Below are 24,922 nucleotides of genomic sequence, written 5' to 3'. Positions count from 1 at the left end.
AAGCCGTGACCGAGGCAGGAACAGGGACGAGGCAGTCGGGGTTCCCCAGCGAAGGGACCGGCCGCCACTGACGCTGGCCGCCCGGGGCCATGCCGCGTCCCCGCGCCTCGACGGACGGACTACAACTCCCGGCACGCCCCGCGGCAGGGAGGGCGCGAGCCCCCCCACGTGAGCCGTGGACCTGCGCGGCGATTGGCTGCGGCCGGCAGGGAGGCGGGCCCCCGGGGAGCACTTCCGGTGCCCCTCGCTCGGCACTTGTTTGGATGCTGCCGTCACATCATGGCGACGCGCGGGGGTGGCGGCGCGGCGGGACCGACCCAGCGGAGCTCGAGCCTCAGCGGCGGCGGAGACCAAGCAGTGGCGGCGGCGGCCCCGAGCGGCAGCCCCGAGGTGAGGCGGCGGCGGCCTGGTCGGGCCCGGCGGGAGGGAGCTCCACCTTCCCCGCCCCGCCGGCTCGCGTTCCCCGCCTGCCCCGTCCCCACGCGGCCGCCCGGCCCGGGCGCACGGGGCAGGGGCGGGCAGTGCCCGCGCCGCCTCCGCCGCTCCGCGGAGCCGGAATCTCGGGCTGCCCCCGAGGCCGGACGCGCCGAGGCACAGGCGGCCGTGAGCTCCCGGCGTGGCCCCCGGGGAGCCGCGCTCGCCCTGCGGGGTCGGGAGCGGCCCCTCGGCGCTGCCCGGGCGGCGCGGGGCGGTCCCTGCCGAGCGCGGGCCGCCGGGGGCGGCAGCACGTGGCGGGCCCGGTGCGCGGGGGGCGGGAGCTGCGGGCCGGGGGCAGGAGGGGATGCAGGGATGCCCCCCCCCCGCCTCCCGGTGTCCCGCCGCTGCCCCCCGGACCCTCTGGGCTCGGCCGGGGTGCGCGGCGGGAGCGGACGGCTGCTCTGCCCGCGGGGGTGGCGGCAGCGTTCTCTTAATCTCCGAAATAGTAAAAAAAACCCCATAAGGCCATTTTATTTCTTTTTTCGTTTTCTGCCGAAACCACACTGAGAGCAGGGCTGTTCCCGGTGATGTTACAATAATTTCTGGTTGCAGATCAGTGTAGGGAAGAGCTTAAAATACCTGTGCCTGGTCACCCAACGGCAAAGACTTAAAATATGCTGTAATTCAGCTGCTGCGTGTAATATCGGCTCGGTGTTTAATGTGACAGAGCTGCCTTGCTAATCTCGTGTGCTGCTGAAGTGTCTCATCCTGTGCTCTTACATAAATTCAAGTGGCTTTTTAGTGGTAACTTTTTTCCGTGGTACAAAGGATAGCATCTCAGAAATAGTGACTTCTTAGTGGTGGTTTATTTTTGCTGTTAAAAAGGTCTAGGAAGCGATGGAGCTAGTTTTCTTCACTGAAAAGCACCGTCCTCTGCAGTGTGGTTTTTTCAGTTCTTTACTAAGAAGTAACTTGTAAGTAACTTCGGTGTCTATTATGAAAGCAGATGATGATGATGTTAAAAAAAATCCCTGTGATCCATATTTTTTCAAATACAGTGGAAAGGAATGTAATTATTTTAAAGAGGGGAAATATGGCAGGCAATGTTAAGCAAATTCTACATTCTCTTGTAGATTTCCCTCCCCCTGCCTTGATATTATTTTTAGGTTCCTTGTGACCTGTTTGCATTGGGAATTCAGAACCTGTCTACCCTGCTTTTTCCAGAATCATACTGTGGGTGACTACAAAACTATTAACTTTATAGTAAAGAGGAAGTGAAGCCTCATTGGTGGAAGTGATTCACACTATATTAAATGTTTTCTTAATTAGCACCTGTCTCAGATGTTTATATTATAAAAGGTCTTGTTAGATGTGCAGCACTTTGTCCTGTGGGTAAATGCCCTGAAAGCTTCCATGTAAGCTTTGAGTTCCTGCAGTGAATTTTTTTGCTAGAGTTATAGGAGGTGTTTGTCATGAATTTTTAGGTTGTTTTAAGAATCTCTGGCAAAAGTAGATTTTATATAAAAGCAAAAGCATGACAGAGTTGCTTGGCAAGGTTCACTCTGTGGTTTAAGTATGCAGTGAAAAAAATTCAATAAAATCAGTTGATCTAAAACCAAAACCAGCCAAAATGATCATCATGGATGCCAGGGATGGGAAAAAGGTAAGGATAGGAAAGGGTAAGGATGAAAAGAAATAAGGGGACCCTCCTGTTGAGTCACACGGTTCAGAGTGAATTCCCACCTGCCAAATTTAGCCCCAGGCTGTCCTGTTTATCTCGGCTGTTTGAGGGGCCTGGGAAGGCCTGAGGGTGGCCTTGGGGCACCACGCGTGTTTAAGGACGAGAAGAGGCTTCAGTTCTTCTTTCTGGTTTTATGTTTATTAATTGTTTAGCTAAAAGATGTTCTTTCAGCCTAACAAAGATCCGCTCAGCAGTCAGCCATGGGCACACACTGTGCCGTCCCACGGACCGCCACGTATCTTTATACCCCTAGTTACGTATACAATATTTATCATTTTTCCCCAATACCATCTATTCTCATTGCTGGGTGCACTCTCAGTAATAACCAATCCAAGAGTGCCACCGTGGCCAAAGAAGATGGAGGAGAGGAGGAAGAAGAAGGAGGGCAGGACACACCCCAATTCCTCCATCTTGCTCCTCTAAACCCCCCTGTACATAAATCCTAAACCTTGTGTCTCACCCTCTAATTAACTAATCCCTTCACCACTCACCCGGTGAAGCCCTCATCCTTGTCGTCTCCTGTGTAGGGTTAAAGTCCAGCTACCAGACACTTCTGGCAACATTCCAGGACTCCCGAGACCCCCAAGCTGGTCTCGGAGGCTCAGCATCTCAGGACTGAGATCTTGAGATCCGACACCAGGCTTGGCTGATAGTTTAGGCACAAAAGCACTTGAACGTAACAGCAATTAATCGATGTCTCCAGTTAAGCAATTTAACAAAATATTCTGTAGAATTTACTATCAGTACAACATTAAGTCCCAGACCTCACTCACTCACAAATGTGAAGCACTTAAGGATCTCAGAGAGCAGCATTCACAGTACGTTTTCTATAGCAAATATATTTACAAATATATATTTACACTGCACAGACACAGACTTGAAGAGTGTGTAGCAGGTGTCTGTCTGTGAAAAATCCCCCTCAGATCTGGGGAACTCACGGTTGGTGCTTTTCTGTGTTCTCAAGGGACAAAGAGCTGAGACTTGAGGAGTGCTATCAGCCCAGGCTCCATCACCAGCAGTTGGCAGTGCTCCTCCAAGAATGGCAAACACGGGAGTTGCTGGGTCTGAGAGCTGCCCCTCAGGGGGAAATGCTCCAGGGGAGCTCGAGGGATCTCACTAAGTCCACTGTTTGTAAGGGTCTCAAGAGAGAGGGCTTCAGTTGTAAGAATTTTTCATCCTGGTTCAAATTCGGATTGGTAATTTCCCTTGAAAGCCCCGTAACAAAAATGTTGTTCCACTTGTGTTGTTATTCATGTAAAAAAAAATGGTTTTCAAGGATGTTTGCCGAAAGCCATGAGCTTGTTAGACATCACTATTTCCTGGGAGCAGACAGTGTTTCTGATAAGCTCCAGCTGAGCTTTTCCTGGGTGCTGTTTGTCACGGCCAAGGCCTTGGGGTGGTACTGTGGCCTGGGGTGGGGGTTTTAGTGCCTTCAGCTAAGTGAGGAAAGAGATGGTTGGGTTTTTTCCTGTTTGTGTTTGAGGTGAATTTAAAAGCTTTTCTTAAAAACAGGCATGTCATCTGTGTCATGAGGTCACTGAAAGAGCAAAAAAACCCAGTGTGGTTAAGGGTAAGAGGAAGAAGGGAGGGCTAGAAGCAGGGATCATGTGAGAATGTTTCTGAACCAATATTGAAGACCGGGTCTTAAATTATAAGGCCAGGAAACTTAATGGTGGAATTCTGCTAACAAAGAGTCTGTCTTGACTTTTATGAAGGTAAAATACAAATTTAGGAAGTAGGTGTTTCTTAATAGTCGTCCTGCTGTGTTGGGACTTCTAACCTTGCAGTGCTTTGAAACTAGTGATGAGCAATGCTGCTGGCTCCTCTGTCCAGTGTTTTGAAAGTTGATGAATGAGTGCCCAGAACATAGTTTTTAGTGTAATGACAGAATGTGATGAAGTGTTTGTTTGAAATGACTTTCAGATCTCACAGCTGAGATCCTTATTCAGTGGGGAAGCCACCTCTGAGGCCATTAGGTTTGAGAAAGGTATAATTAGAACTGTGTGATCATTCAGATCAGTGAGCACAGTATAGAGAAGTATTGCATAGAGAAATAACCTCAATAAACTAGTCTTGTGGTCAGAAGCATCTGAATAATTGTGTCTAGACCAGTGGATGAAGATGCACCTGCTATAAAATTCAAACTCAAATTTTGTGATGTCCTAAAATGGTGGTTTTCATGCAGAAGTTGTAAATAAAATTATTCTTTATTTAACATAACTGTTGAAAAATCAATTTGAGGATAAGTGTATCACATAAATGTTTTCAAAATAAGCTTTTCTGTGTTAACAGGAAAAAGTAAATTGCTGGGATGCAGGAAGCTTAATATTTGTTATGAACATACACATTTGTGATAAATACAACTTACCTTTTTTGCTGCTTTTTTTTTTTTTTACTGCAGCCAGGATAAGGGGTATAAGGCTTTTATGACCAGTTGGATGTGAAGCAAGTTTGGAAATGTAGTCAGCTGAACAGTGTTATTCAGATTATCTCTTTTGGAGTCTGATGTTGAGGAATTGATTATATATTTATTTACATAGGTTGTCATCACAGTTGTGAAAATGTGTTTTATGTACGTGTGCTTGTTCCAAAGCTTCCTGGGTATTTCCTGAAGTATTAGCTATTCTACAGACTAAGGGTGGAAGAGTCTTTTCACAGCACAGTCCAACTGCTACTATGGGGTATGTAGGAGTTGTTTTCATAGATTAATGCTAGTGCGTATGTTTCTTAGGATAATTAGCTAACATTCAGGATAAAATTGATTATGATGCAGTTACTAATCGGGGGTTTTTTTATTAAAAGGTACAGAGAAGTATTTTCAGGTGGTTTAGGGAAAGATTGTGTATGTGTATGCACAGGAATATGGAATGCAGGTAAGCATGGTACTGACAGTGTAGCACAGTATATTTAGGCATAATGTGTAGCATAGTGTGCTGTAGACTTGTGTAGGTGTAGAACAAAAAAAATAAGTGGGTTTGTGATACATTTTGGCGTGGTGGTAGGACAAGTTCTGTAGGACAAGTGTCTGTTCTGTCCTTATGTGCAGTGCATGTTCCTGAAGCTGAGCTGTTTGAAGAAAAGCTGGCTTAGGCTCTTGTGATCGTAGTGATTTTCATATATGGGGTATGTGTCTTGTCTGCTGATCTTTTAGGTATGAAATAAGGTAGAGTTTTCTTGATGTGCATCTTTTTTGATCAAGGTTGAAGGAGCAGAGCAGAAGACTGACTGAAAACTGGGGTGAGCAGGAGCAGCGTTGCCAGTAATTTTCCTACAGTCATCTTCAGGTGGTTTGTCCTGTAACTCTTAAGCAGCTTCAAGATGACATGGTTATTCAGAAATGTCAGCATCCTGTAATAGCTGGTTTCACAGCTAGGTAGGTTGCACATATCTTAGAGTTTTGATAAGTTTGTGATCTTACGAATTTGCACGTTACCTGTGCAACATAGTCTTTTTGCCTCTGTAAATCTTTCTAGACATATAATAGTCTGGGTTGTCGGATCAGGAGCCACCTGTGGTTGAGGATGGCTGGAAGCTGAGAGGGGATGGTAGCAGTTAGAAAAGGTAATGGTGATTTCAGTAGAAGGTCTTTGCTGGGGTAGTTTTGTTTTGGTTTTATTCAGTCAGTACTGAATCAGCACTATTATACAATGTGCTGTGGGAAGTGCTCTGTTTTGGCTGGAATGTTCAACTGAGAAGTTCACTAGTCTGATGAGCACACATTTGAAAAGATGAGAGGTAAGAGTTAGGGTTGTTCTCACCATTGCCTCAGTAAGGAGGGAACAAGTTCAGTGATTAATACGGGTTAGTACTTCACATTCTCAAAGTGTTGTTTCATATTCCTATACTCCAGCTTGAAGCTTGATACAGACCAAATCTGAAACTACCTGCAGTTAAAGTGTTTTAAGAATAGCATTGGGTGTAAGAGGGGTGTTGAGACTTCTGGCTAATGGTGTTAATATCTAAAGTTACAGCTAATGTAGAAAATTCTTTGTTAGTCATAATCAGGAAATCATCTAGGTATTTGTTTGTGGCCCCTGTCAGGCAATAGCAGACTTGTGTTTTTTAAAATGAAAACACTTTCTAATTTAGGTTAAATAAGTTAGAATTTTAGTATGTTGTGCCACTACTCAGATTTGCTAAAACTTATGGGCTACAACTTGACAGATAGATTGAGTTTTAACTTAAAAGGAAGGGGTTTTTGTGTGGGTTTTTTTTTTTGTCTGTGTATGCTGTCAGATTGTTCTAGCTGCTGGTAGAACCATTTTTTGGTACAGTATTCTAGTCTGTGGTCAACAATTTGTAATTGTACTTAAGAAAACTGGATATTTTTACAAAACCTGTCTGCTGCTACACTGAGCTTTGGTTTTGCAGGGAGCTTATTTGCTTGTCAGTAATTTGGATTTTTTCCATGTTCATGTTTGGAAAACCAAAAGAAGGTTGACAAGTTCTGTATATTTTCACCATCTTTATAATTTTCAAATGTGTTGGAGACGTACAGGACTTGTATGCAAACATTTTTCTTCATTTGAGTATTCTGTTAGGTTATTTCTGCCTTTTCTGTTAGACCTTGGAGAGTGAGTCTGAAATTCTAAAAGTCCTTGTGGCTTTTTTTGACAAAGAATAGAGAATACTCAGAGTTTAGAAATTATTATTGTCAGTAAAAAATTGAACTGACACCTAATTTGACTTCAACAAAAAGCTCTGCTGAATTAATGAGGTGATGGTGTTCACTTCCTGAAAGTTCCAGATGCTTTAGAATATGCATGTGAATTGCCAGCTCTGAATTGACATTTAGGTTACTATGATGGTTTGCTCAGAAAGAGATGGGCATTTCATGACTTACTGGTCACATGTATGCCCCTGCTAGCAGTTGTTCTTTTTTTCACTGGAAACAACAGAAGTTTCTCTGATAAAAACCTGTGAGATTTTTTCAGTTGACTAGGTTTGAAGCAGTCACAGACTCACACAAATGTGGTCCTTCAGTAGCCAGAGTTAAGTGTGTACCTGTGGTGAGAATAAGGTATTGTGTGTTTAGTTCTTGTACTCTGACTGCAGTTACATTGGCTTTTATTTTTTAGAGGCTCTCGTGCTTTGGCTTCTTTCCAATCATCCTGCTTCCCCTTCTGTTGGCAGGATTGCCTATTGCTGTGCAGTGAACTGGGCTGAGGAGCTGATTTGGCTGTAAACTCTGTTAGAACAAGTTGCACAAACGTTAGTGCTAGGCCAGAGGAGCTTGGGCATTGCTGCTCTTCAGTATGTGACTGCAGCCAGGCAGGCTTTCTCACCTTCTGTTGGAGTTGCTGGCAATTTTCTGCTCTGCTTTCAAAGAAAACCCTCCCAAGTCTCTTTATGGATATCAAAGTCTGGAAATGCTTCATGTTTTGGGTGCCAAACCCGAAACTTTGAGTTTAAAGCAAACTTTCTGTATGTTTTGCAAGACTACTTGGGTACAAGTGTCTGAATCAGAAGTTCATGTTCTATGCAAATAAAAACCCTGCAAGTTTCAGCTGTTCTCTTGGTACTGCAGGTACTCTTAGTATCATGTTGTGTTAGAAGAATCTGACCTTTCTTGTCTTGTCAGCTTAATATGACACAGTGTCTTCAGCTTCTGTGTGAAACCTGGCTTTTACACAACATCTGTGCCATGGCTTCAGCCATTGGTACACACAGAGAGGTGAAGAGAGCTGTGTTGTTTTCACATTCTTGTGTTTTCACATTTCTTGTTCTTTCATGTTTATTTGACTGACCCTAGAGGAGTAAGGCTTTCCTGGAAGACCTACAGTTTAGGACAAGCCAAGGGGAAAAAAAATTGGCATTTTACAGATGACATTTTAGAGGTGTAAAATGTTGTAATTGGTTATTTGTTCCAGCAGTTCAATTACTGCATGACCTTTGTAGGTATTTATCAGTAAGTTGTCTGCCATGGTTAGAGAATCAAACTGCAGTGCATTTATGTTTGTCCATAAAGCATGTGCATCGTTTCTGCTCTTGTAAAGTGAATCTTCCTTGGAAAGTCAAAAGTCTGTAGAGATTATTTGCAGTTAAAAAGCTTACTGTCCTTTGAGAAAGACACTGTGTGAAGTCCATCTCCTCAAGAATGAATGTACCTTGAGATAAGGTCTGAAGAAAGTGACTTGCTTTAAGAATAGAGAACAGCAAAGCTTTATGCATGAATATTTAAAAAAAAAAGATGTATTTCTTTAATGATTTTTAAATAACCTTTTCAAGCATGCTGAACAAATTTGGAGTTGAAATACATCTCACAATATATTATGAGTGTTGGCTGCATTCCTTTGATGTTGGCTGATTCCTTTTGAAGGGGAAAACAGTCCTGTGCAGAATATGAAACCCAGTGCAAACCCCTGGCTTTAAGAATTAACACATTTTTATTAAGAAAATGCAAGGTAATCTGATATTAATTTGTGCTTTAACAGCATAACTGTGTATAAACAAGCTCTGTTTTTACAATTCCTTGGGATTTTAAGGAAATTTACGTTCAGTCCACTGAAAATAAATCAACATGAATTTTACTTTGGCAATGAGTTCAGCTCTGCTTATTGTGCTTTTAACTATCCATGTATGTTGTATATTGGGATTGCAAATGGACAGAAAAAAACCATGCAACTTTCAAGTATTGTCTTAAGTCCCAGCCCCTGCCGTGTAACCAAATGAACAAAACAAAATCACACCCAACCAAACATCCTTACAATTCTCATCAGCCTGAAATGTTTCTAGAAATTGAGAATGTTGTTCAGGTGATTGAGAGAGAAGTCTGGAGGGGCTTAACAAACTACACAGTATTATATAGAGAACTGCTCTAAAATATGAGTGTCACAGCAGTGTTATAAAACAACTGGTGGTGGTTAACCTTTTGGTTAAGTGATTAAACATTTAGCATTTTAGGAAATCTAAAGAGAGAAAGTTCTGTTTAATTGAGCAGAAAGAATATATTCTTAAAAATCATAGGCAGTAGAAGTCCAAGCCTGAAGTCAGTTAGTATTCATCTTTTTGGATAATTTCATTGATGTGAATTTCATTTAATTGAATTTTACAACTTCAGAAATGCCCCTGGTCCTGTTTCTCGTTCTTGTTGTAACAACCAGTCTTCTCCAGTTAAGAGCTGACAGTCGCATTTGGCATTGTGATTGAAGTAGTTCAAGCTCTTTCTCTGTGCCATTGAAACAATTTATTTATGTATTCATTAGACTTCTTATGAGGATTTCTGTTTTGCATTTTACTCTTATTTGTCTATGGAAAAGAAGGGTGGAAGTTGTCATTTTAAACACATTTGCTTAACTGTTCACATCCATTTCCCTCTTTCCATTCTGAAGGTGGTTGGTGGTGCCATGGAAGAAGCTGGATCTGGAGAGATGGGAATGAATAACCAGGATCAGCTGGTGAAGAGCAGGTGCCCTGAGCTGTCTGATACAGCCTTGCAGTATCCCCAGCCCAATTGCTGCAGCCTGGAGAGCACTGGCAGCTTGGAAGAGGCTGAGTACATCCCAAAGAGCAGAAAGCACCCGGGGCCCACGGGCTGCTCCCAAGAGTGCCGTGAGGAGACTCCTGGCAGAGAAGAAGCCCGAACTGACCCACCTGATGGGCAGCAAGATCCAGAGAGCGAAAAACACAAAGAGAAAACCTTGGGTGTGTTCTCTTTGGCGTTCTGATTTTTAATATAGTATTTTTAGAAAATATTTATAAAATATTTATAGTATTTCTGTAAAATAGCTATGGATTTGCTCCTTGTCTCAAATTTACTCTGTAGCCAAAAACTTGTCACCCGTAAGAGGATATTTTGAGAAACTGTGTGTGCACTTCTTCTTGGGAAAGACAGTTCTTAATGCATATGTAAGACTCCTTCAGCTGGCAGTGCTATTTTTACATGAACTTTAATAATAATGTGGTAATTGCTAATCAACTTTTTTAACTTTCTGGTTTAAATCTGGGATGGCAGTGTTCAGTGCTGCCAAACACGGCTGATAATTAAATTCTAAATGCTTATTAAGAATGTATCTGCCAATACTTAACCTTCTAGATTGCGTTTTTTCAGATTTTTTATTATCTGTGCAATTCTAAAACAAAAATATTTTTGTGTTATATATTAAAATAATTTTTGCTCTCCTAGTTGTTGAATAGCAAGGCAAATAGGGCAAGATGAATTTCTTCTTGCTGATGACATCTTGTGATGACTTCCCATTTGTCATCTGTTAGGATTATGCAGCTGTCAAACCAGGGAACAACTTAAATCAGGCTTTTCTGGTATGTGGTTTTTCTTCCTCAGTAACATTGTCTATCATCCATTTCATAGGAAAAGAAGTGTTATTATTAATGCAAGCCTTGAACACACTTTCTACTCCAGAAGAAAAGCTGGCAGCTTTGTGCAAGAAATATGCTGATCTGGTAAGTAATTCGTAAAGATAACAGAAGTTATTAATGTGTTAATAGTAACTATGGAATGCAAGAACAACTAATGAAGGACAGTTAATGATTTTGAGTATTTTACAGTGTTGGTAAAAAAGACACTCAGGCTGACTGAGTATTGCTTCAGCCAGACTTTCTTGTAGTCATTTCACTTCTACATGACTGCCCAAATCCAAAGAAAAAACAGGTTTTGATAACTTGGTGTTGAAGCATAATACTAGGATTAACAGAAAAGTTGAGTTCTTTTGGGAGTAATTGATAATGCTTTTGTACTAGTTTTTTATCATTTTAGGATAAAGGGAAAGAACATACTATCACACAGAGATTTGAGAGGGAGGGAGAATGTTCAGTTATATTTAACTGTTTAGTGATTTTTGGAAAATGTAAGATGTTGGAAAGATCTAGGTTTAATTTAATTTTGCTTTCTGATGATGTGAAGGAACAGAAAGAAAGGGTTGCATTTCTTCAATAACAAACCAAAAAGAAGCAGTTCATAAAGTGCATTCCCACCTCAAGCTGGTAATTCTCTAAAACAATTGATCACAAAATTGGGAGGGTTCATAAGTTTACTTTTCGTAATTTTTCTAGAGGTAGCATCGCTTGACTCATTTTTCTTTAGACAGGGACAGACAGGAATGGAAAGACTGGAAATCTTGTGTCTGTATGTTTTCCCACCATATTTGTAGTTATAAAATGAATGCCAACTAAAGAGATTACAAAAGACTAAGTTTTCTCTCTGTAGCTGTCAGATATTTCTGAAAATTACATAATGGCTGCCCAACATGGCATTACTCTTCTGTAAGAATTTTTTGTCCTATGAGATTTATAGTGTCTCCAAAACTTTGAGGATGATCTAGCAGGTGGTCTTTTTACTCACAGAGGCATATTGATTACTTCAGAAGAGACTTAGATTAGTTCTGTTATAGAAATCCTGAGTCCTCCAGGGAGGTCTGTTACATTTTTGCTTTGTTTTCCTTGCTCTCTCTCACATGCTCTTGGTTCATGTGAATGCATTTCCTTTAAAACCAACAGCGTCTCTAAGAAGTCACTTTTATTTAAATGAGAAACAAAAATAGTTCTGAATTGTAACTCAAGGATGGGGAACCCACCTAAAAATGAGCTTCAGTATTGTGAGAGAAGAATGCAGTAGGTTAGTTGTTCCTTATGAGCAATTGCTTGTGCATGTGATGCCTTTTCTATTTAAGCAAACAGCTCATGTGTCACCTCACAGTGGTGGTGAGGGCCGGCATGAGGAGCTAGGCCAGTATGAATCCCTCAGTTCTGAAGAAAGAAAAGAGCCTGCCCTGTTTCAGTTTGAGTTTTATTATTACTGGAAAGATCTCAAAACTAGGGAGCAGCTGGACCAGGTAAATTGTAATCTCCTTCAAGAGGCTTGGTAGTCAGATGAGATGTGTCCTCTTTAAGGTTTTTGCCCTCCCAGGAGCAGATCAGTAGACTGTAGGCAGAGTAAGCATTCCCAGTTGCCATCCTAGAAAACCACCTGCTTTCCTCACTATGCTCAGAATGACGGAGGAGCTGGGTGAGGGCTTGTCTGGGTGTAAGAGTAGCTCTGTTTCAGCTAAATGAGTTTGAGGGATGCCTCTGTTCCACTTAGAATGTTTAGGTTGGATCTGATTGTGTTCCTTTTAAGATGCATTCTTTTCTTCATGATAGTGATGGAGAACCACTGGCATAGGTATCAGCTTTAATGCCAGCAGAGGTTTGAACTGTTTATGACAGTGCACCTACAATGCTTTTTTTCTTTTTTTAAAGATTCATCATCTTTAAAGCTCACTGTCAGGTTTTTCAGTGGTGTCTCATGAAAAGGACTGTACAATGAAGGTAGGAATGCCTCTCTCCTGGCAAAAGATCTTCCACAATTTTTTTTCCATAATTTGGAATGTATCAGGAGATCAGCCTGTGATGCAGGAAGGCTTGCATCCTTGGTGATACATCTCACACTGGCACACTTTTACAGGTCTGAAGTTTCATAGGTGTGTAGACAGCACAACCACTTGAAGTAGTGTTTTCTGGCCATGCAGGAAAAGGGCTTTTTGTATTTAGATATGAAAGTACGCCCTTAACATTCCATTTCCCTAAACTCCATTAAATACACATTTAATTTACTGTTGTCATGGAGGTCCTTAACTTTACTCTTTCTTTTGTGCTTCAGCAGTATTTTGAGCTCTTTTAGAAAACCAGATTGTATTAGTCTTCTGTCATGTGATATTCCTCATTGCCAACCCTCTTTTCCTATGGTGTCCCAAGGCTGAGGCACTGTCTAATAAGGAGCAATGTAACACTTAACATTGTAGCCTTCTTTGCAAAGAAACAGCCCCTAAATAATATGGTTTCTCAAGGAGGCCAAAAATCAGATATAATGGAATATCTCTCTGAGATATTAATGCAAGAAAATTCTCTTCACTGGATATTCATATAATAGATTTTTAAATATGTATAGAGTTTACATGTGTAAACAGCCTAAAGGAAATAGGAAAAAAAATTGCTTCAAAGGGTTGAGACTGCAGATCTCTACATATGGACTATATAGTTGTAATAGTTACTGACTTGATTTGTCAGGGCTGCTAGTTTTGTCTGTTCTTTTCTGAAATACTGCAGAATTCTACAAACTTGCATCAATTACTGCTTCCCTTGGTAGGAGCTCCTGCTGACAAGGAGCTCTACACAGTTCTGTGGTTTTCTTTTTGATAGCAAAAACAAGACCCGTTGGATAAACAGTTGTGTGTACTTTCAAGATAAGAGTGGGAAAAGTTGTGACTTGTTGAAAAGCTAGTCTCAGTTGGCTTTTAATTGTATCTGCTACATCTTCCTTTCAGAGGGCTGTTCTTAATCCTGCAGATAAAAGCAGGCTGATAGCTCATAGTCAACAAGAGGTACATGCCGCCTGTTCCTCAAAGGCAGATGTTAATTGGCAAATGGAATTTGTAAATTTTTATTTTCTGTCCCTATATATTGGAATTGTCTGGATGGATGATGGCAGTTTCTCTTTAAGATCAACTTGGGGTTTTAATGAAATTTCATTTCCTTGCTTTCATCCAAAATGTTCAAAAGTTTCTTCAGTGTCCTCATCTAGATGCATAAAGATGTTTCACCTATGTTTATTAACAAATTTACTCTCTAACTATAGTTGGAGGAGAGCCGAAATGTTCAAAAGCAAATGAAGATCCTGCAGAAGAAGCAAGCACAAGTTGTGAAGGAGAAGGTCCACTTGCAGAGTGAGCATAGCAAGGCCATTTTGGCACGTAGCAAACTGGAATCTCTCTGTCGGGAGCTTCAGCGTCATAACAAAACTTTGAAGGTTAGTTTATTTATATAAATTATATATTTATATAATGCTGGTGATGGAAATCTTACAGATCACTGCTTAAAATCAGGACTGCTGCTTTTTTTCCTTGTCACTTTGTTACCTGTATGTGTAGATGAGTGGCATGTAGTGTAAGCATAGCTGATTTTAAGGTAAGGAATACAGGGATAGTTAACTTGCTATGTTCCTTTCCCCCCGCTAACCAATTCTTATTACTTGCAGTATTTGATCTTGTCATATTTGTTGCTGGGAGCAGTGCTGATAACTGCTGGGAAAAAATTGCACAAGTAAAATAATAGCAGCATGAATTGGCAGAGTAACCAAAAAGCTTAATTCTGTCAGAATATAATCGATGGCAGTGAAATGGAAGAGAGCCAAAATAAGAATCTGTGATTGCTGTAGAAAATTGCATTATAGTATCAGTGCTGGTTGTTACTTATGTGTGTATAAAGTGGATAAAGCTGACACTTGCAAAGGTACTTAGCATCTTAATGTACCAGCCTTTGAGTAATGTTGTAGAGACAAAAGTCTCTAGAAGTTTTGCAATTTCTAGATTCTTTTGTCCACACGCTTCACATGGATACTCAGCGTGGCATATTATGATTGTGGCTTATGTTAGTTCTAGCACTCTAGAAATTGAAACTGTACAGAAGTGAATTATTACCATTGTTTCTGATTCAAAAAGTGCATGGTTTGACCTGAACACTTTTAATATTTTATATTTAAATATTTTATTAATATTTATCCATAAAAGGAAGAAAACATGCAACAAGCGCGCGAAGAAGAAGAAAGACGGAAAGAAGCAACTGCACACTTCCAGATCACCCTGAATGAAATTCAGGCTCAACTGGAACAACATGATATACACAATGCCAAGCTCCGTCAGGAAAATATTGAACTGGGGGAAAAGCTGAAGAAACTCATTGAACAGTATGCACTGCGAGAAGAGGTGCTTAAGTACACTTGTAATGGGATTTTATTAGTTCCTTGATTGTAAGGGTCAGATAATTGTTTAAAAGGGAGGAAACCCCCTCATGTTTTAAGCCATTTTTATATATAGGTTTTGTAATTATTCTTTTTACTTCGCTTCCAAGAGAAATTTATTAGATGTTTGGCTCTCTGTCTGCCCTTCCTGACTGGTTTTGATTATCTGAGTTCAAGATGCATTGGAGAAAGTTTTTCACAATGAAAGTAATCAAATAGAAATAAGTTGTCCAGAGATTGTCAAACCTCTGCCTTTAGACATATTCAGAGCTCAGCTGGGCAAGGTGTGAGTAACCTGATCAGGCTTTGAAGTTGACCCTAGTCTGAGTGGATTAAATGGCCTCCAAAGGTTACTTCCAACATAAATATGTATTAATGGTTGAAATTCTTCAGAATTATAATGGAAAGGGATATAAGAGTTATTCTGTCTTATTTCTTCCATTTCATTAAGGTTGAGGTCTTCGGGGGAAGCTTTGTGTACATAGCTGCTCTTGTTGGCACAGAGTTGAAATAAGCTATCATGCTTTAAGAACATATTTGGCCTGGTGTCATGGAAATGTCTCTACTCTAGGGCTAACTGAGCTGTCTTTAATTGGCACCAGTTTGTGAGCTGGCTGCTCTAAGCTACAGTGATGGAAAACAGCCAATTCTCCTTGTCCAAGAAAGAGCTGAGCTGCATGGAGTTCTACAGCTAAGATTAGTTGGCTGGTTCTTAGTTGGCACAGGAGGTTTGGAGTATAATTTCTCTGCTGTTTCTGAAAGATTATTTTTTGGTTTTGTTTTTGATCTGGATCAGTTAGTTAAAAAGCTCTCTGTAAGGTAATTCCCTACCTTTTGTAATTGTGAAATATTTGTATCTACCTTCTATATGTAGAAAAGACAGGAAGTTGCTTTGTGCCACTTTATGGATGGAAGTAAGAATGTAAAATGCAATGATTTGTGGGATTTCATGAGCTAAATTAATTGTTGTTGCAAACTTGGCTCATTTTGAGCTTTTGTAATGATGAAAACTAGAGCTTTTAGAAGTAACACAATAAGGATTAGAGGTAGATAAACCAGCTTTAGAAGCAAGGATGTAGACTGCTTTTTACAGGATTTTTGACATGTCTGGTGTGATGTGACTGATGGCATTGTACCAGCTTAATGAGACAGACACCTGGTGTCCGTGAAAGACTAAAAAGGGTAATTGCAGTTTATGGAGATAAAGAGGAAAAAAAAAAGACATGTAAAACATGATCTTTCACCACTTTGTCTTTTGCATGAAACTTTTAAACAGTGTGCATCTCCCCAGACAGTACATTGCCTTCATTGACCAGCAGACTATGTTTGGCTATTATGGTTTTCTTTTTCCCTTTAGCATATTGATCAAGTGTTCAAACATAAGGAACTGCAGCAGCAACTTGTGGATGCCAAACTTCAGCAAACTACCCAACTTATTAAAGAAGCAGAGGAAAAACATCAGCGAGAACGGGAGTTTGTAAGTGAACTCTGTTAAGAGAAATAAAATCCATCAAACCAGACTTTTCCTGATTTAAAGCAAATAAAACAAATTGAGAGGACCATCTTTTGAAAGTTAGGGTAGATTTCAACAAGGACATTTGAGATTTAAGTTTTGTATGTGATGCTTAGATTATTGGTATCCATGCTAACAGCCAAATAATGTTACTTGTTTGCATTTTCTCAGCAAATACGCTAAATTTAATTTAAGTTTCTCTTAGATTGGGGAACATACTGTGAAACCCCAAAGGTACTTTCTGCAGTTAAGAATTATAACCTCTGGTGTTATGCTATAAGAGATAACAAATACAGAATAAAGCACTTTTTTTGTGCACTGTTTGCCCCCCAGAATGTGTTGATATTTTATTTGTATGTTGATAATCAGCAATATACTTGCAGTCTTCTGAGAAGTTCTCTTCCTATGAATCTGTAACTGCTAGAAAAAAAAGCCTTGTTTTTTTCTGTATAATCTTAAAATGACCATCTAGTGTTGGGTTCTTCTGGTTTATTGGAACATAATTTCTAAGTCATTAGCTGGTGAAAATCTCCTCAAACATGAACCTACAAAATGGTGTCAAGTTGAAGTAAAATTGGTTTGAACTAGTCTTCAAAGATAATATGGTGACTGGAGAAATGACGGTGGAAAATAAATTAGGCTACAAATCAGTTACAAATTACATGCAGTTTGTTAATTACCTATTCATAATTTAGCAGTTCAAACTTGCTAGAGAAATAGAAATATTGCATCATGTTGCCAGTTAGAGAAATGTTTCAATAAAATTCTGTGCGTGACATCACATGTTTTAAATTGTATATATGAAAATGCAGTGTAGTAATAAAGCCTGTGTGAGAAAATGTGGTTGAATAGCCCTTAGGTGGTGATATTGTTTGTTCATTTTTAATCATAGATTGAATTAAGCCATTTTTGGGAGTACTTTTTTTTCATTATATGGCTTTCTGCATTGTTTTTTAGCTGATAAAAGAAGCTACAGAATCCAGACACAAATGTGAACAGATGAAGCAGCAGGAAGCTCAGCTGAAGCAGCAGGTACCTTTTTTTAATGGAGAGATCTTCAGTAGCAGTTCCAGAAAGAAAATACCAAGAGATTTTTGACTGTAGTGAACATCAAGCAACATCTGAAAAAACTTAATATTCAGATGCTTGTGAAGAGTACTTTTTATTTTTTTTAATAAGTTTTAAATTTAATTTCCAGTAGGTAACACTTCCGTAGTGAAGCTTGAAACATAAATTGTAAAGAACTGATGTTTTGTACTTGCTGTTTAATACATCTGGGAAGTACTGTTCCTGGAAGGTGCTCAACATTGAATTTCTGGAGTTAGTGCTCCTCTGAATTAATAGTGTTAATACTACAAAGATTGGAATGTAGGAAAGATTAAGAAGAAAAGTTTAGGAAAGTGTGACTTCTCTGAAAATACTGTTCTTTTGTGACTGTAAAGAGTTGTGTGGGGGCTTTTCCTCAGGCAGAGTTTAGAATCTGTTTCTTACTATTTCCATCACCACCTGTTGTGGAGGATTGGAGCAAGCAATGTCCTGTTTATCCCTGTAGTTATTCAATTTAATAACCTGACTATCTCTGTCCACAGTCCCTGCTGTCTTCAAATTATTTTTCTTATTGTAATGTAAATGCTGCAGCAAAATCCCCTCTGAGAGAGGAGAAATGCTCTGGTTTTGTGCTTTGGATCACCTTCAGTCATTGACTGCTCGTGAGCTCAGCACGAGGCACAGGGAAATGGCAGTTCCAGCCAACACAGAGCAGTGGGAAGCAGTAGCTATTCTCTTCACTGTGTGGCTGTTACTGCTTCATTTGGGGTTTTATGTGAAGTCTCTGTCCTGGTTTCAGCTGGACTAGAGTAAATGTGTCTCTATTCTGTGTTTCAGATTCACTCTAACATTGATAGCACACAGATGTTTTGGCTGTTGCTAAATTGTGATTACTTTAAGTCAAGGGCTATTTTATGTCTCATGCTCTGCTAATGAGGAGGTACACAAAAAAACCCAAAAAACTGGGAGCACATCTGGGACAGGTAACCATGGCCAAAAGTTCAAAGGGATGTTCCAGACCAGAAAACATCATGCAGGCTGATGTGTGCTTGGGAATGGGATCTAGCGTTGGGCAGTAGGTGGTGAGCAGCTGTGGTGTGCATCACTTTTGTATTCTATAATTGTCATCATAATCTACTATTATTGTGTTTTACCTTTTTTCAATTACTAAACTGTTCTTACCTCAAACTACAGTTTTGATTCTCCTCCCCATCCCACTGTGGTAGGTAGTGGGGATGAATGGGCAGCTGTGTGGTGCCCAAGTTGTCTGCCGGATTTAAACCATGACAGTGTCTTTGAAAGCTATTCCATGCCCTTTTTTCACACATACTGTACCCAATTCTTTTCTAGCCTTTCCAGGAGTTAGGTTTAAAGTGTGTGTGTGTGTGTAGGTTAGATGTAATATACACATCTCCACAGGAATATCCAGATACTTCCAAGTAGGTTATTTACCAGGCTTAGTCTTCTATTATTTTTTTCCAAGTTGGTTACCCTTTATTTAAAATCTAACTGCCTCTTTTGTTATTTTTAATAGTTACAATGGGTATAGTTAGTGGTTTCTTGGGGACAACAGATTTTTTTGTAGAATAAGATGAGCTAGAACGTTCAGTGACAATAATGGCAAAGAGTCATAATGTACTGCTGACAAGCTATGCTAATTCCTGTTATGAAATTCCCTTTACTAATAGAGCAAACCACAATATTTCTATGCTCTTAACTGTATTGTCCTGCAACCCCCAGTGTAAGAATTAAGAGAACCTACTACTCTTTACTGAGAGAAAGAAGTTATTCTGAAATGTATTCCTAAAACATTAAATCACACACTGATTAGGAATAATTTTTTAAAAACTGTGTTATTAAACAGATTTTGCAGTTTTTTCTTGGTGATTTACCTTGTGGTGCAGGGCAAGAAAATTTTCTGTAATTGAATGTTAATGCTCTTGACTTTTAAAGGTGTCATTCTCTTCACTGTTCTGTGAATTTCTTTTCGATATTCACTTTCTTTGATTTTTGTTCACTGGGCAGATTACATTGGTTGTGAATGAGTATTTTGATTTCTGAAATCTGTCCTGTTTATTTTGTCCCAGCCTTGGTTATTAGCTTTGGCTGGTTACGGTGGAAAGGTAGGTAATGCCTAAGTTTTAATTCCACCAACCAGCTGCTGAATTTCCTATATTTGTATATGTCCACAGAATTTTTTTTTCCAGTGGGGAAGTAAAAACGAGGTAGTGATGAACTGTGATGTCTTCCAGCACTTTAATAAACACAATATTCTTTTTACTTCAGAATATATTGCTGTTCTACAAACACAGAACTCTACTTCACATATAATTTGAATAGCAGGTCTGCGTGTTCCTCAAGTGGAAATTGTAGCATAGTTTAAAAAAATATAAGGAAGTTAACGTTTTACCATTTCTAGTTTCATTTTGCCACGTACCTACATATTTTTGTATTTGTATACACTGTTCAGATTAATGTGCCTGCCTTTTTTCCAATAGCTTTCTCTTTACATGGATAAGTTTGAAGAATTCCAGACCACCATGGCAAAAAGTAATGAGCTCTTTACAACTTTCAGGCAAGAAATGGAGAAGGTATTTATAGGATTACCTAGTTTCATAAAAAGTAATATAGAAATGCATGCTGTTAGTGGGTTGTGTTTTAGATTTTATAAGCATTGGCCTTCTGAAAATATAAAGAGTATTTTGACAATTTAATGTGGATCATAAGATAGGGTATAAGAATTATGGAAGAGAAATGTAATGTAATTTTTTTCTGTATTTTAACATACTTAAGTAATACTTAAATTGGAATTTCAGTGTTCTACCGAGTATTGGTTCTCATTCTCTTTGGCTGTGCTTATGTTTTAAAACTTGTTTTCCTGAAGGTTTTTATTACTTGTACTTGAAAGTTGATAGTCTGTTTAATTTTAGACTCAATATTGTTTTCTTTGAATGCAGAATCTGTAGTTGTGGGGTTGATTCTGTGCAGAAACACTTTCCCAAAATAACTTGTTCAAACTGGACTTGGAAAGTAATACAAAGTTGTCTAATTAGTCATGTAAAACCACCTATGTTGCAGCACAAGCCACAAAATTAAATCATTTTTTTATCTTTTGTAGATGACAAAGAAGATTAAGAAACTGGAAAAGGAAACCATTTTGTGGCGTACAAAATGGGAAAACAACAACAAGGCTCTTCTGCAAATGGCTGAAGAGGTAACCATCTTTTAAGCAGCAGTGTAGTTCAGCCGGAGCTTGAGCCCTAGGAACTTGCAGCAGTTTTTCAGTTTTAGAGAACTGGAAGTAATACACTGCAGCCTCTTCTTGGACTGTCTGCATTATGTTTCATGTTATGTGAGTTATTGTCCTCCTCAGGCATGGAAGATGAAAGGCTGCTATGTAAATCTAAGCTGATGGCACAAGAAGAAACTGAGCTTGGTTATTACTTACTGTTTAATTGATGAGATGTGTATGAAATCATACAAGCTGAAGGAATTGACTGCATTTCAATATGCTGAGCAAAGTTCAGCCAATGCTGTGATAGAAATCTGTTTGAATGCACAAGACTGACATGAAGGGAGTAAGCCCCCTGCAACAGATTCATTGCTTGCTTTCTTGCATTGCGGCTGCTTTTGAGGTCCCAAAAGGCCATTACTGACTTTCAGGCTGGCAGGAGCTGCACAGTGCAGCTGTGCCTGCTCTGTCCAGGGCCTGGTTCACGTATGTGAGGTCTGGCCTTGGCAAACAGTGCTTGGTTGAGTAGGATCTGCTCTAGTGCTGTTTATCTTTCACTCCCTTCTTATAAGGAGCTAGTTAGGAGAGCCCCAAGTGTGGTGCATTCTGGCCTGGATTCTGCAGATGGATTGTGGATTTCTTATTTCTGTGCCCTTCTCCTCCCTACACTTGCCACTATTTGGGTTGTAGTTGACAGTGTTATGGGAGTTCATATCAGGGTCCTGGTTGATGCCCAGCCCTTTCTTGTAGCTAGCATTAAGTGGTTATTTATTTCCCCGTGCTTGTTTTGAAAGGCATCCATTGCCACTCCAGCTCCTGGCTAAGTGAAGTATTCTGAACAAATTGGTTCTAGTTCAGCTGGAATTTGGCCTGCTGGATTAATTAAGACTTAATATTCAGGATTAAATAGTGGTGATTCTTTTAATTAATTTAAGGGGGAAAATGGTTGTATCACAGAGTTTTTATTTCCTTTGTCCTTCAGAAAACAGTAAGAGATAAAGAATACAAAGGCTTTCAAATAAAACTGGAGCGTTTGGAGAAGCTCTGCAGGGCGCTTCAGACGGAAAGGAACGAGCTGAATGAGAAGGTGGAAGTGCTCAAGGAGCAGGTTTCTCTTAGAGAAGCAGATGTGGATCTGGCAGTGCAGGTGTTGCAGTCCTGCACCCTCAATTCCCATGAGGAGCTGGGAACTCCCATTGACACGGAACCAGGAATCCAACCCGATGCGGAATCACGTGCAGGAAGTAGCTCAGAAAAGACTGTCTCAACAAGTCCTGTTCCTGGCGCTGAATCTGTAGACTAAAATGAAGTGTAAACACTGTATTGAGAGATATATTTTGTGTATAACTTTCTCTGTTGGTGGTAACTATTTGGTTTTGTGGTGAAAATTTTCTTACTTTTTCTACCATATCTGTATTTTCTTAGAACTACTGGACTTATGTGGTACAGGAAGCTGCATAGCAGCTTTAAATAGCTTAAACTATAAATTTTCCACAACTGTGTTGCACATCTGCCTCATTTTTTAGAAGAAAATATTTTTCCATAAAAGGATGCATGTGCGTTTCCTCCCCACAACACAAATCACTGTCATGGAAGACTGTGTACAGACCTGATATTGTTTGGGGAAAATGGTGACAGCAGGTCACTCTTTTGTTTTAAAGAACAGCACTCTAGTTTTGTTCATTGATTTGCCACTCAATATACTAAAGATTATCAATTTTCCAGTAAATTTATCTACATGAGGATGTCTAATGGCCAGTAAAAAAGTCAACTTTCCCCCTATATACATTTTCATATATATGAATGAAAAAGCAAAGGTCCAGAATATAGTTAAAAGTATGTTTAAAGGGTTTTATGTACTTTGTGGTATGAAGAAACAACTTTGAAATACATTAACTTGCAGCTGGTGAAACAGGGTGTACAGCTTTTTGCAGATGTCTCAGGGCTGTGTTGTAAAGGTTAGTTTGGACTATTTGACCTACCTGTGAACATGTTAAATATAAATATGTGGGAAAATGTACAGTGATGCTACCAAGTGGGATTTTGCAGCTGTGGAGCCACAGGTCTTGGTCACATTCTTCCCTCTTAGCTGCAGTGTGTCCACCACATGGTTATCCTGACTAGAGAAGTCCATTCGTGTCTGAGCAAACCTCTGGATTATCTGAAGAGCTGGAAAACGAGACACTTCCTGCTGGAGGTGTGGAAGACAGGAGTCTGGCATATAGACTTCCTGTAATAGCCAGGTATGCAATGTATTTAAATGTTAGTTAAGGCTGTACTGGTTATGATTGAACATGAAGATTCAGATATGTCTCCTGAAGAACAACGTGGAATTTCCTGCACGTTCAACCTCAAAGCTGCACCAGTTGGCTGAGTGCCTTCCCAGGCAGGTTATCTGGTAAAGATGGTACTTCACATTCTCACACTAACATACCACAAGCACAGCCCCCTTGTTAACCTTAAACCATAGTGTATTTTCCTAGAAAATTTGATATCCACATTGTGACTTCTTTTCTTGCAAGGAACGAGGACCAACACTCATTTTTTGGCAAGGCAATGTGATCTAACTACATGCTACCCCTAACTTTAGTTCCCATGCATTTACTTTCTAGTTTTGGTTGCTGTCATTTTAAGAAACATGAACATGTGTAGCCTTTTCTGGTACTTAAAAGTTTTTTGCACTTACTTGGGAGGGGATTTCTCAGTCAAGCACATCTCAATGAGCTTCCTACCCCCATAGCCCTTGGCAGTTCAGTGGCTAAATTACTTGAATGTTCAGGCTGCACTGAGCTCCCAGTCCTTTTCCTGTAGTAATGTATGTTGAAATATCTTAGCTGTCTCAGAGAGAAAGGTTCTGTAAGGCCTAATACATGTGTTTTAGCTCATACCACTAAAAGGAACTGTGCAAAACCTACATTTCTGAAATAGAGCAAATGGGAAGCTGGCCATCCTAGATTGTGTGGGTTTGGTGTTTGTGGTCCAAGCACAATGCAGGAATGAAAAGAAGGTAGCAGTGAGCAGTCAGGTTTGATTCAGAGCTTTGAAATGCTGATCATGCAAACCATATGGCGTAAGAATAACTGGAAAGAAATATTTCAGATTTGCTGTTCAAATTACTTGCTTTATAGAATCAAGCTTGAGAAAACAGGTGTTGTGAGAACTGGTTTTCAGCTAACACTAAGTGTGATGTAATTTTCCTGAGGAAAAGCAAAAAACTTTGTATCTGGTGCATCATACCCTTGGCAAGGTAGGACATGCAGTTTTCAGTTTTTACAATTTGTTATTTGGACATTTGTATTCTGAACAATTCTTTCTGTAGTGCTTGTTTTACATGGAGGCAAGAGTGAGTTTTTGGACCCTGCTGCAGGAATAAATTAAAGGGCTTTTAGAGACACGACAGATGTATGCAACAGCAATACAAGTATCTTTGACGCTGGCTAAATATGTAAATGAAGCTGAATGCCCCAATTGAAAGGCTTTTAGAATGGGGATATTTTCTCTATTTTCTACCCTCAACATACCCTTATCATGGCAACTTATCTGGCCAAGGCAAACTGTATTTTGCTTCCTGAAAACAGTCAGCAAAGTTTCATACATTGATTAAAAAGTGTTGTTTTAAAAATACAGACTGATGTTAGGGATAAGCTCAGCACTGTCTCTGATCTGCCATATTGCAGGCTATTGCACTGCCAGGCTGCAGCCAAAGGGGCTCCAGTAGGGTTTTTAAGTAAATTTCTATTACTGCCTTTCTCCCACTACTACAAACCATTTAACCTGGATGTGAACTGATGTAGCCTGGTGAGTGTGTCTAATTGTCAGAACTGGGGCCTGATGGACAGTTTCACCATGATTAAGCTGCAAAAAGCTGAATTGTATGTGATTCAAGACCCAAGTACGTGTATACACACACACGTAAGTTAGGGCTGTATCTGTATTGTTTTGTCCTTCCTTTCATTACACCTGGTTATGTTACAGTTCAATTCTCAGGTGTTGCAGAAAATCTACCTCTTTGGACTGTAGATGGAAATAACTGTGAAAAAAGTGATGCAGAAATCTAGTTTGTGCTAAACACACTGCTTTATTTTTACAACCCATGTCTGCTTTCATGAGGAAAAGTGATAAATGAACAGGCAGTCTTTGTTTTGCTTTTCAAAAACATTTTGTAGAGATTTTTCACTAATGTGAATCTGAAATTTTATCTACTCAATTCTGTATAGATTAAGTAAATAAGTATGCTTAATA

General features: G+C 39.8%; 1 protein-coding gene across 1 annotated transcript; it reads left to right on the top strand.

Moving 5' to 3' along the window:
* The first annotated feature begins 228 nt into the window (after nucleotides 1–228).
* Nucleotides 229–24,922, top strand: TXLNG (taxilin gamma). The gene is made up of 10 exons (XM_005484323.3): nucleotides 229–390; nucleotides 9,490–9,802; nucleotides 10,467–10,558; nucleotides 13,728–13,898; nucleotides 14,659–14,853; nucleotides 16,246–16,365; nucleotides 17,359–17,433; nucleotides 19,947–20,039; nucleotides 20,567–20,662; nucleotides 21,663–24,922. The coding sequence occupies exons 1-10, from the start codon at nucleotides 280–282 to the stop codon at nucleotides 21,981–21,983; spliced, it is 1,587 nt and encodes a 528-aa protein (XP_005484380.3). The 5' UTR covers nucleotides 229–279; the 3' UTR covers nucleotides 21,984–24,922.

Source organism: Zonotrichia albicollis, chromosome 2 (genome assembly GCF_047830755.1).
Source record: "Zonotrichia albicollis isolate bZonAlb1 chromosome 2, bZonAlb1.hap1, whole genome shotgun sequence".
Lineage (NCBI taxonomy): Eukaryota > Metazoa > Chordata > Aves > Passeriformes > Passerellidae > Zonotrichia > Zonotrichia albicollis.
Note: the sequence above shows the minus strand (reverse complement) of the source record. Positions and strands in the feature narration are given on the sequence as shown.

What these genes read in the sequence shown, in the direction of transcription:
- TXLNG (XM_005484323.3), top strand. Translation starts at nt 280, where the DNA reads ATGGCGACGCGCGGGGGTGGCGGCGCGGCGGGACCGACCCAGCGGAGC. An exon ending in AAGCTCAGCTGAAGCAGCAG is followed by an intron (nt 17,434 to 19,946) that starts GTACCTTTTTTT and finishes TTTTTCCAATAG; the next exon opens with CTTTCTCTTTACATGGATAA. An exon ending in TCAGGCAAGAAATGGAGAAG is followed by an intron (nt 20,040 to 20,566) that starts GTATTTATAGGA and finishes TATCTTTTGTAG; the next exon opens with ATGACAAAGAAGATTAAGAA.